Consider the following 12,543-nt stretch of genomic DNA (forward strand, 5'->3'; position numbering starts at 1 on the left):
CAGTCTTAAGAGACCTATGGTCTCTAGTGTAGAGTTTGAGCAAGTTGTTTATATCAAGATATTCAGAAGACAGTAAGCAAACCAAAACACTTTCTTGAGTAAGTTCATGATCATTAGTGGGGAAAAAAACTATATTAATCAAATGGGAGAGTTCAGGGATGAAAACAAATGAAGAACAGAAAGCAAGAGACTATCACAGGAATACAACATAAAAATTGCCCAACCAAATAGAATGCATACATGATATGCAGAAGCAATACTTTATAATTTCACATTTAAAAAAATTTAACCCACGAACCATGAGATCATGACCTGAGCTGAAGTCGGACGCTTAACCAACTGAGCCACCCAGGCACCCCTAAAAATTTTTTTTTGATCTTTATTTTTTAGAAAGAGAGAGAGAAAGAGAGAGAGAGAGTGCGAGCGAGCTCAAGTGGAGGGTGAACAGAGAAAGAGGGAGGCACAGAATCCAAAACAGGCTCCAGGCTCCAAGCTGTCAGCACAGAGCCCAACACGGGGCTCAAACTCATGAAACATGAGTTCATGACCTGAACTGAAGTCGGATGCTTAACCAACTGAGCCACCCAGGCGCCCCTATAATTCACATTTTAAATAGGCCTGACATAGTAGAGATGAGCAATCTACTATCTACACATATCTGATGATCTCATGCTGCTAAACATAGGACAGTAGAACAATTCTTGACTTCTTATATTGAAAAGAAAGTTGGGAAAGCAGAGAGGACTGATTTCCTAGATTTATTTATGACAAAAGGGTAAATGGAAGTGATGTGCTCATGAGTAAAACTGACAAAACCATTCTGAAGTACATAATTGAGCCCAAAGCACATATTGGTAATAGACAAACATTAATTCTGTATTAAGAATATATTTATTTAACAAACAAGGTATCAGGTACTATTCTAAGTACTTTTAAAATTTACTTAATATATATAAAAATATAAAAAAGAACATTAAATTAATATGATTACACATTAATAATCTTACATTAATGGGTAATAAAAATATTAAAATAATGGCATATAATCCAAGACAAGAACAAAAGAATGGCAGAATCTATAAAATGTGCCATTAATGCTAAAGGACTTATAAAAGTAACTGTGAAAGTTATATTTATGAGAAAAAATAAAACAAAAAAATTGGCCTATTTTGTTGTGCTGATAGTAAAAGGCTGACTGATGAGAAAGAGAAGGTGAACTGATAGTCTGCAGTTGTCTATGTTGCCAAAGAAAAAAGGCGTATAATCATTTCCTCATTTCTTTACATCCCGCTCATTCCTTTGTGGGTTTCAGACTTAGTGGATATTTGTGAAGCTAATAAATGAAAAACTAAATGAACAAGCAAAAGAAGTATTATCTTTAACTTCTAAATGGTAAATGGTAGAACAATCATGGCCAAGATGAAATTTGTTGTAAAAGATAATGATACGGTATCTAGCTAGTTTATTATTTTTAAAAATTTTTAATGTTTATTTTTATTTTTGAAAGAGAGAGAGACAGAGTGCAAGCAAGGGAGGGGCAGAGAGAGAGTGAGACACAGAATCCAAAACAGGCTTCAGGCTCTGAGCTGTCAGCACAGAGTCCAATGTGGGGCTTGAACCCATGAACCATGAGATCATGACCTGAGCCAAAGTTGGACACTTAACCAACTGAGCCACCAAGACACTCCTCTGGCTCCCACATTTTATTTTATTTTATTTTATTTTTTAAATTTTTTTTAACATTTATTTATTTTTGAGACAGAGAGAGAGCATGAACAGGGGAGGGGCAGAGAGAGAGGGAGACACAGAATCTGAAACAGGTTCCAGGCTCTGAGCGGTCAGCACAGAGCCGGACGCGGGGCTCGAACTCATGGACCGTGAGATCATGACCTGAGCCGAAGTTGGACGCTTAACCGACCAAGCCACCCAGGCGCCCCAGGCTCCCACATTTTAAAGACAAATCCTGTCAGAAGTAACAGGAAGTAGCATGAACTAAATGGGAAAGATACTAGATAAGACAAGTTTGGAATAACAGGTCTTTCCACTGAAGCAAACAAAGTATGTGTTGGGGAAAAATACCTATTCAATGAGCTGTTATTTAAAAGAGAGATTAAAAATATAAAACAAAAGAGGGATTAATTGTCATTATGCCCAAATGTTATAGCAAGGGCCAACAAATGGATCTTTTTATAATGATGTTTTGGGTTCAATAGAGAAATCTAATATGATATAACTTTATGCCAGTGCCCATATGTCCAAGTACTACATACCTTTTGCAGGACATGGAAATGCAATGCGTTGGTTGGCCACTCTTTCTTGGAATGGAGTGTTATATGGAGGTTCTAGATCTTCCAGTGTAGGTGGTTCTATTAGAAACATAAATGCATTATCACAGGCTTTCCTTAAGCAGTATCAAACTCTCCTGAGGCATCATCAACCAACTACATTGGTGAACTGCTATCTTTCCGGATTCCTCTTTTAAATAGGACAAAAATTTCTAGCTGCCAGACATTTCTACCTCGATGTGACCTAGGGATCTAAAACTCAAAATGTCCCCACTGTCCAAATTTATCATTTTGTGCTTCCCACAATCTCTTGTGTTTCCTTTATTCCCTCAGTTAAGGTGTCATGCTTCATCCATTTTTCTTATGTTTCCCTCCCTTACTCCTGACCTCCACATCCAATCAATCATATAGTGCCATATGTTCATCACATATCTGTATCTTCCTCTATCCTTAAGGTCACTGCTGATTTCAAACCCTCACTCCTCTTGCCAAAATTACTTCAATAGACTTCTTACAGGAATCCTTTTTTTTCAAATGTGTTCCCCTTTGGATTCATAATCTACAGAGTCCTCAGAATACTCTCTCTGAACCGCAAATCTCATTTGGGGCTTCCCTGATGAAAATCATTACTTGTATTCATTTTACCTGCAGGATAAAGTTTCACACCTGTTCTTCCTTCAGTACACCCTATCAGTGAATCCGATCTCCCTGAACACCCTCACTATCCATGAAGAAACCATGAAGAAATTTGGGAGTCTTTCTTGAGTCCTCTATCTCCTTCACTCCCTATATCCAATTGGTCACCATCCCTGATGATTTCCTCTTCTAATTATTTTTTGAGTCCACTGGCTTCTTTCCTCCAGTCCAGCTACCATCATCTTTTGCCTGAGCTACTTCTGTAGCCCCCAGCTGCTTCTCTTCACCTTCTCTAGACAAACCATTCTCTCCCCCAAAGAGTGATCTTTCAAAATCCACACCCGACACATCATTTCCCAGTAACAACCCCTCTGAATCTTTTCACTGCATACAAAATAAAGCCTAAACCCCTTAATCTAGGTTCCTAGATCTTGGATAATCTGGCCCATGACTGTGTGTCCAGCTTTACCACATATCACTCAACACTCAGTCTGAAATGGGCCAGCTGGCCTTTACTGATTGATGTATTGATTTATGACAGTATATCCAAAATGTCGTATTTCCTCTTCTTCACATTCGACATCCTTCTCCTAGAAGGCTCTCACCACTCCACCCCACCCCACTGTATCTTTGCCCATCACCTAATAAGCTTCTACTCCTTCTTCAAATCTCAACTTGCATGCCCCAATCCTTGAAAGCCTTCTTTGATTTGTCTTTCTTTAAAAACTCTTATAGATCTACCATTTCATGACAGCATTCACCAATTTTTGTGCATGAGATTATCTTGTAAATGTCTATCTTTCCCATTGAACCATAAACATAAGCACTCAATAAAGTCTGCTGAATCAATGGGTGAACTGGATAAGCTCTCCAACAGTGTGCTAGCCATCCATCCCAAATTGCAATGGGGCAGTTATGAAGTACTAAGTACTATGCTAAATACAATACCTCCTTATCTTTCCTTCTTGCCTTTCCACTATCATTCTCTCTGCCAGGAATGCTCTTCCCCTTAATTTCCATATGGCTGGTTCTCCTTAGTCAACAGATCTCACTCCAAGTATTACTCCTCAGAGAAGTTCTACCTGACAATGCATCTAAAGTAGTCAATTGCTGGGAGCATCACCCTATTCTAATTTTCTACTTAGCACTTCTCACTATCTGTATGTCTTGCTTATTTGCTTGCTTTCTGCCGATGCACAGTAGAACAGCTTATGACAGCTGGTGCTTTGCTTTTCTCACTACTTTCTCCTCATTGCCTACGATATGACAGACACCTGGCAGGAGCTTGATAAATATTTGTTGTTTGAAGGAATAAATATTTATCTTTAAAGCCTCAACACAAAGCCAACATCATTAGGGGAAACAGCAGATCTAGATTTTTAGGGATCAACATTGAGTGCATGCTAACGGGATGAGGTGAAATCGTACTCCAACTCACTCTGTTCACAATTTCTCCCAAACCAAAAATAGTGGGTGGGGTACTTATCTAGGATTGTTTCCATTATTGACATCATCCATGGCAACTTCATTTTCAAAAGTAAACATACAAAAATGGATGCAGGTTTAGTAATAGTATGGTTTCACTTCTTTCTAGAATGGTTCTCCTTTCAAAGTTAACTCGAGTCATACAGGTACAGGAATCTTCCAAAAGTGATCCACGACTCTCCAAGATTATATATTTTGTATAGACTCCAGGGGTTTTTCCCCACTCCCCACCCCCACCATACTTATATTTTCTTATGCCCCAAATCACCTTGGACATGTAGGGTTATTTCCGATTCATCACTGCCTGCTATGTTAGTAGCAACACATGTATATATGCCGGCGTCAGAGAGCATGGCTTGGTTGATGCTTAAAGTTCCATCTGAACTGCTAATATGCTGCCCTCCATCAACCAGCATGGCACTTCCACCTTTAAACCAGGTGATTACAGGAAGAGGTGTCCCTTGAGCATTGCACAGAATGTCCACTCTTTGACCAACTTGGATTTTGATTAGTTTAGGGCCACGCTGTATCTTTGGAGGAACTAGAAACAAATGAGGATTAATAATCCAATTAAAAATGCTTTTAATGTTTATTTATTTATTTTTTTGAGAGAGAGAGAGAGAGAGAGAGAGAGAGAGAGAGAGAGAGAGAAGGGGAAGAGCAGAGAGAGGGAGACACAGAACCTGAAGCAGGCTCCAGGCTCCAAGCTATCAGCACAGCTCGACATGTGGCCCGAACCCATGAACCCCGAGACCATGACCTGATCATGACTCGAGCCCAAGTCTGACGCTCAACTGACTGAGCCACCCAGGCGCCCCTATAATCCAATTTTAAACAAATTCTTTCCTTTTCTCACTTTAAATGAGAACTCTTTACCAAGAGGCAGAATGAAAAAGTGGAACGATCTCAGGATTTGGACCCAGGCTCAGGCCACTTACTAGCTGTGTGATCTAGAGCAAGTCAGTAAATTTCCTGAGGCTTGTTTCCTTAATAATCCAGGCCAAATAACCTAATCAATACCAGTACACTGCAAGGATTATGGGAAATAATAAATCTGAAACCCCTCATGCCAGACTTGAGGAAAAAGCAAGTATTTAAAAATGTTAGGTTTCCTTTAATTTATAAATAACTTGAAGTTTAAAACTCCCTCAAAAGGCAATCTAGATGATTTATATAATTTAAGAAAGTAAAAGAAAAAGCATTTTTCTTCAGGTACTCCTACTTTTTGTTCTCTTTGTGGAAGGTTTAGCCAGATAGGAAGAAAAGTTTCTCATTTAAAAAACAAAAAAAAGTTTCTCATAAAAGCCTTTGCTAATTTCAGAGAAGAACATCAAAACCGAGTCTCTATTTCTTGTCTTTACAGTACCTTCCTTTAGAAATTTAAATGAGATAATTTATCAGAAACATTGCCAATATTAATGCAAATAGGGAAACAGTTGACTTTAAGCAGGGAGAGATAAGGACCCTCAGGGAGACAGGCTGTATAGCTTCAGCCTGGAGGCTGAGAAAGCAACAGCGGCAGCGGAGTTTGGGAAAAAGAGGATGAGACGAACCTGTTCCAGACCTCCCTGAGCTAGGTGCCAAGATGAAGTCTCACAAACATTCTGATAAGGTCCCAATAAAAGTCAGGTACAGAAATCTTCAGCAGGTACCTGGTCAGGACCCCTCTCACTCTTGAGAGCTTTATACTTTCCCTCCATAAACTCTATCACTTTGCTCACTCTCTGTTGTCCCCGAGATTCATTCTTTGACTCCATGAGACAAGGACCAGCGTCTCTCCCACCCTCCTGTAACAATGGCTTCCATGTACATGCGTTACACACTGTAGAATCAAGTTGACTTACTTTATACAATAAATGTTCTAGTTATACAATTAGAATTTACATCCCTCAAAAGCCCCATTCCTCTGTCCTTTTTTTGTTAATATTTAACCAATACATTGTAAAGGTTGTCACTTAGGACAACCTTATAATTTTGATAGGATTGTTATCATCATTTTATGAAAGAGAAAACTAAAGGTAAGAGAGGTTACGTAATATGCCCAAGATAACCTAGAGTTTGTAAATTACAGAATTCTATCTCAAATCCCATGGTTAACAGGATGCTATTATAGCGATTGATCTGACAATGAAATCAGATCAATACCATGTAAGAAAATACTTTTCTGATATTTGAATATCTGGCCTACCTATACAAATGTGTGACAGAGTATATACTCAGTAAGCATGTGCTGAATAAATAAATATTTGGATAGACCATGGTAAATTGAGGTAATCAAACAGATTAACTAGAAAGTTTTTAAAAAGTTAGAGTCCCAGGAAGCAGAATGTTTTCAGTTGCTGAGTTCTTTGAATATTGAAAATGACCATATAAATACTAGTAAATTCTTCTTTGATAACTCACATTCACTTCTAAAAAGCCATAAGTCTAAACACATTTTTTTTTTACTGTGTATTAATAGTCGCCATAAGTGACTGTGGACATTCAGTAAAATTGAGAACCAAACCTTTAATACTGTTCATTTGAGGAAACGGGGGAAAGTTGTTTACAAATGGCAGATAAACTTTCCAGAGTAAATGAAAGAAAATGACAAGTCTCCAATTTTAGAAAAATTTTCTCTAATTACTCTATAAAAAATTTGGAGATTAACTATCAAAGAAACTGGTATGATGAGTTTCCCTGTGGCCAGTACAAAGATATTATATGCCCTCATTTCAAAACTCACCATGGACATTTAATTTAACAGACTGAGTCACGTTCCCAGCAATATTTGTGGCAACGCAAAGATACATCCCACTATCTGAAACACGGGTCTCAATGATCTTCATTGAACCAGAAGGAAGGAATGTGTGCCTGAAAGAAAGAAACCACATGGTAGACCATAGAACATGAGAATTTAAATATCCCCTATGCAGCTGCCCCTCAGTATGAAATCATTATTCTGCAAGCAGTTTTTGAAACCATTCTCCCATCTATATTTCTATATACTTTAAAACTCAGGGATTTTCACAATTGTACTGTGTATTTTGTATGATATTCTTGCAAACACAAAATGTGATTTTTTTACCATTAGATCTAACCTAATGGTCTCAAATCATCCAAAAACTGTACATCTCTCTGCTTTATTAACTTGTAACTATAAAAAGCCAATATATATTTTAGTAAATTTCAGCTATATTTTGAATTTTATTATTTTTTCTGCAATACTTCATTAAAAAATGTAGTGTGTTAAAGGCAAAATAAGGTACATATGTAATTCTCAAAAATATATTGAATATATTTTTCCTACAGAACAATAATGTAGTTGGGTGAACTAGATCTACATATAAAAATGTTATTATGTTTATTGTATTGAAATAGCTTTAAAGGGAGAAGGCCAGATAGACCTACTCAAAGTGTTCTACTGGCCCAGAGAGAAAAATGAATAAATAGTTAAGGACAGAATTCTCCCCCAAAGAAATAAGCACATAGGAGAATCCAACATGTAACATATAATAATAGAGCTGATATCACAAAGATCAAGAAAAGGATTGATAATTCAAAAATGATGGGCAACTGGTTCTCCACATGGGAAAAATAAATTTAAAAAAAATACAGCACTACCTAACACTAGACACAACATAAAAATTCAGATGTATTAAAGTCAAAAATGTGAAAAAACAAACTTAAAATATTAGAATAAAACTCTGGAAGATATGTACATATTCTTCATAAAGTACAAATCTTTTTTTAAGTTTATTTATTAGCTATGAGAGAGAGAGAGAGAGAGAGTGGGAGAGACAGACAGAGAGGGGAGAGAGAGAGAAAACCCCAAGCAGGCTCCTCACTGTCAGCACAGAGCTTGATGCGGGACTCGAACTCATGAACCATGAGATCATGACCGGGGCTGAAGTCAGACACTTACCTGACTGAGCCACCCAAGTGCCCTAGAGGGAGTAGAGTAATTTAATGCAAAGAACCACAAAACCATGGTCTTGGAAAAATTTTAAATTGAAGCCGAGTCAGATGCTTAAGTGACTGAGCCACCCAGGCACCCCAGAAAGTACAAATCTTAAAAACAATAGATTAATACACTTAGTTACATAAAAAATGTAAAATTCTATGCAGACATCATACATTAAAAGTCTCACAGTGGTCTGAGAAAATATATTTTCAACACATACAACAGACAAAGGATTGTTATTAAGAATACAGACCAAATTTCTACATTCAACAAGAAAAAGATAAACCAGTCATCATAAATCTGTGCAGCAGGTCTGAAGAGGCAAGTCACAGATGAAACAGATGGCCGACAAAAAAGTAAAATCATTTTTGGTTCCCTGGCAGTCAGTCACATGGAAACTAAGAGTTGCAAGATACCATTTCACACCCATCTAACCAACAAACATGTTTAAGTCCATAAACACCATGCATTGATTATAATGGGGAAATAGGTGCACCTATATGCTCATGGTAGAAAGGTAAATCATTAGTGCCTCTTTGGACAGCAATTTAGCACTGTCTACAAAGCTGAAAGTAGGAATTCATTCTGACCAGAAACTATAGTTCTGGGCCAACCCTAAAGAAACTCATGCACGTGTATATGAAGAGACATATATAAAGATATTCACTCAAGAGCCTTGTTTATAAAATAAAAAAACTAAAACCAAACCAAACCAAAACAAGCAAAACCTGAATGTCTGTACACTAGGAAATGTACAAACAAAATGCAGAATATGTATACGGTAGTTAAAAATGAATAAAGCAGGGCGCCTGGGTGGCTCAGTCGGTTGAGCGTCCGACTTCAGCTCAGGTCATGATCTCATGGCTCATGAGTTCAAGCCCTGCATCGGGCTCTGTGCTGCCAACTCAGAGCCTGGAGCCTGCTTCAGATTCTGGGTCTCCCTCTCTCTTTGCCCCTCCCCTGCTTGCGCTCTGTCTCTCTCTGAAAAATAAACATTAAGAAGAAAATTTTAAAAATGAATAAAGCAAATCTCTATGTATAAAAATGAGTAAATATCGACTTAATAAAGCAAGCAGTAGAATAACAATATATAATATGTTACATGGCAAATTAAAAACAGACACATAAAATGAAATGAAAACTACAGGAAACATGATTCCATACTGTTTAAGAATGGGTGCATAGGATGCACATGAGATCTGTGCAGTATTTGCCCCCTGGGGAGGGAGAAAAGCGACTGGGGAGGAAAACAATGAAGCTTCAAGTTTATCTATAACATGGTATTCCTTTCATTCAAAAACATCCCAAACACATATTTTTCAAAAAAATAGTAACATTATGTAAAGTAGTTCTTAAATTATTTTTTATCTCCTCACCAGTGGATAGGGAAATGACAAGAGCACCATTTACAGCTTCATAACTATACGCCAGTAAGTCCAACCGACATAGCTGGAAACTATAATTCTTATTCCACCAGTAACTTCTGGCATGACATTGAGTTAAAATAGTAATTGCTACTATTCCTTGAGAACTAGAGACAGGAGATGTGGAATATACATTATCTTATATATGCCTTTCAGGTAAGTATTATGTCCATTTTATAAATAAGAAATCTAAGGTTCAGAGGGCCATTGAGAAAGGCGCCAAAAGTTTCAGGCAAGCTTTAAGTGGTGGAGGTAAATTTAAACTCATACCTGCATGGTGACAAAGGTAGTACTCTCAAAGGCTCTGGCATTCTGCTTTCCATGTCAATGGAATATATCAGATATATTGTCTCAGCAGGCCTTTATATGTACAAGGCTTTAATCACGAAGATTTTTACAAAAACATCTAATGAGAGTCAAATCTTAAACATGAGAGTACTTATGAGAGTGTTTTACTGCTCCTAAGGGATTAATGAGATTCTGTGTGCCCTATGCACTTGTGCTAACAGGTCTATATACAAATATGCTCTGTTTTAATAACTACCTTGTATACGCAGCCACGGGCAATTATGTCAAAGCTGGGTGTTAGCATTCCTGATATTAAAGAATGATTTAGGGGCGCCTGGGTGGCTCTGTTGGTTAAGCATCTGACTTCGGCTCAGGTCATGATTTCATGGTTCGTGAGTTTAAGCCCCGCATTGGGCTCTCTGCTGTCAGCACAGAGCCTGCTTTGGATCCTCTGTCCCCCTCTCTCTCTGGCCTTCCCCCATTTGCTCTCTCTCTCTCTCAAAAATAAAATAAACATTAAAAGAAAGAAAGGAAGGAAGGAAGGAAGGAAGGAAGGAAGGAAGGAAGGAAGGAAGGAAGGAAGGAACGGACGGAGGGAGGGAGGGAGGAAGAAAGGATAGACTTAGAAGGTAAAAATATTTTCTGTAGTCTCAGATGTATGTGTAAATTATCTCAAATTTAAAAGTTATTTCTTGATACATTTGAAAACCTGAATAGGCACAACCTTCTGTCCCAAGAGATTGTGTTTGCTTGTGTCTGGTTCATCCCAGATCCCCTACCTTGGAGAGAATGGGGAGATGAGCTGCGTCTCTTTGGCCCAGGTGATGATGGGTGGGGGTAAGCTCTTCACTTCACATGGAAGTGTCACGTCTTCTCCTGCGAGGGCGGAAATCTCAGCAGGCTCATCCTGGGACAGTCCTCGTTGGTCTCCAATCACTCTGGGCCTTACTAAAATAAACGCACATTTTGGAAGGGAAATAGTACATTGAAAACATTTCACTTACATTCAAATGCGGACTACTAATACTCTTTACAAATTTACAAGAAGATGCTGTCTAGGCCGAAGCTTTGGTACCTATCTAAAACTTTCCATTAACACATTTATGGTGAGAGCTGAAAGGAAAAGGACCAGAAAGTCTCCCTTCCTCACCCTTCCTTTCAGAACATCATGACGAGGTCAGCTGAAATGCCCTTTTAGAGTCTGCCATCTATGAAAGTAAAAACCCTCAAGGCAGAAGTGCAAACTGAGACACAGCTGAGGTTTGGCTTTGCCAGGAGTTGGAACTAACTGGTGTTTCTAAAGCAGACTGGGTACATACAATAAGCATACTCCTTGGGAAAACACCATAACATTATCCCGAATGGCTGTACAATTACTCTCCCTTTAAATCAGAATCTAAATAGAGAAGATGTTCATTGGCAGTAAAAATGTGTTTTTGTCAATGCGGTTCACTTTAGGAGTACAGCCCCTGGTAATATGATTTGGGAGAGAAATGTGAGTTTTGGCACCGGTAGAGAGTGTCAAAGAAAAACATTCCCCCAGGGGCTCTCACCATAGACGGTCAGCTGCACTTTCCTCTTGGCGTAGCCAGCTGCATTGGTAGCGGTGCAGATATACTCCCCGCTCTCTTCACCCCCGGGAGACACCACATACAAACTTCCATCAGCCCCTGCGGAAAACTTAGCGCTGCTGGTGGAAATCAACTCTCCTTTCTGCAAAACACAACAAAGAGCGAAGTGTTTTCTTTAAGATAATGAAGGAGTGACTTAATGTCTGGAAAAGGAAGAGACGAAGGGGAAAAAAATCTCCAAGGGGGAAAATCCTAGATTAAAAAAAATGCTAATTTGAAGAAAGGTAATTTTAAGAAAAACTAAGCAAATAAAACAAAGGTGATATTTCTTCATACTGAACCATGTCTCCTTTGTTCCAGAGCTTCTTAAAACTGGAGGGAATCATGGTAATACTAACGGATGGGGCAGTGCTCATGCAAAGTCACACACTGTTCTGAGTACTTCAAATGAATTAGCTATCTTAATGCTCAAAAGGGTCATATGAGTAGGAACTACCACAAGTCCCATTTTATAGCTGAAAGTATTAAAGCTTGGGGATGAAGTGGAGTAACTTGCCCAATGTCACAGTCTCTCAGTGGTAGAGCTGGGACTTGAACCCCAGCAGTCAGGATCTGGAGCCCAACTCTTAACCTCTGTGCTTTCTCACAACACAAAGGCCACCCTGGAAAGTTTCATTCTTATGTTTTCCTAAAATGCATTAAACTTATACTCAGTCCTAGACACTGTGCAGTTTGGGGATAAGCTTCACCACTGTATTTTTGTGTCCAGAAAGCAGAAATCTTCACCTTTTTAATTAATTTACAGATGTCAACACCAACTTCTTTATATTTCAGAGCTTTTTAGATATATAAAGTTAGATAGTATGGTAAAATACTTTGGTTGTAGCACAAACAATTATACAAAGGTCTCA

At 38.3% G+C, this 12,543-nt stretch overlaps 1 protein-coding gene across 3 annotated transcripts in view; it reads right to left on the reverse strand.

The window, feature by feature from the left end:
* The window catches only part of HMCN1 (hemicentin 1), a 465,703-nt gene that overhangs the window by 211,337 nt on the left and 241,823 nt on the right, over positions 1–12,543 (reverse strand). For all 3 annotated transcript variants that reach the window (XM_043568168.1, XM_043568169.1, XM_043568170.1), the window contains exons 21-25: positions 11,615–11,774; positions 10,841–11,009; positions 7,132–7,259; positions 4,675–4,947; positions 2,271–2,366 (exon numbers count right to left, since the gene is read on the reverse strand). In XM_043568168.1, the coding sequence (XP_043424103.1) occupies positions 2,271–2,366; positions 4,675–4,947; positions 7,132–7,259; positions 10,841–11,009; positions 11,615–11,774 (826 nt within the window). The remainder of the gene's footprint in view (positions 1–2,270; positions 2,367–4,674; positions 4,948–7,131; positions 7,260–10,840; positions 11,010–11,614; positions 11,775–12,543) is intronic.

The sequence above is a fragment of the Prionailurus bengalensis genome, chromosome E4 (assembly GCF_016509475.1).
Source record: "Prionailurus bengalensis isolate Pbe53 chromosome E4, Fcat_Pben_1.1_paternal_pri, whole genome shotgun sequence".
NCBI lineage: Eukaryota > Metazoa > Chordata > Mammalia > Carnivora > Felidae > Prionailurus > Prionailurus bengalensis.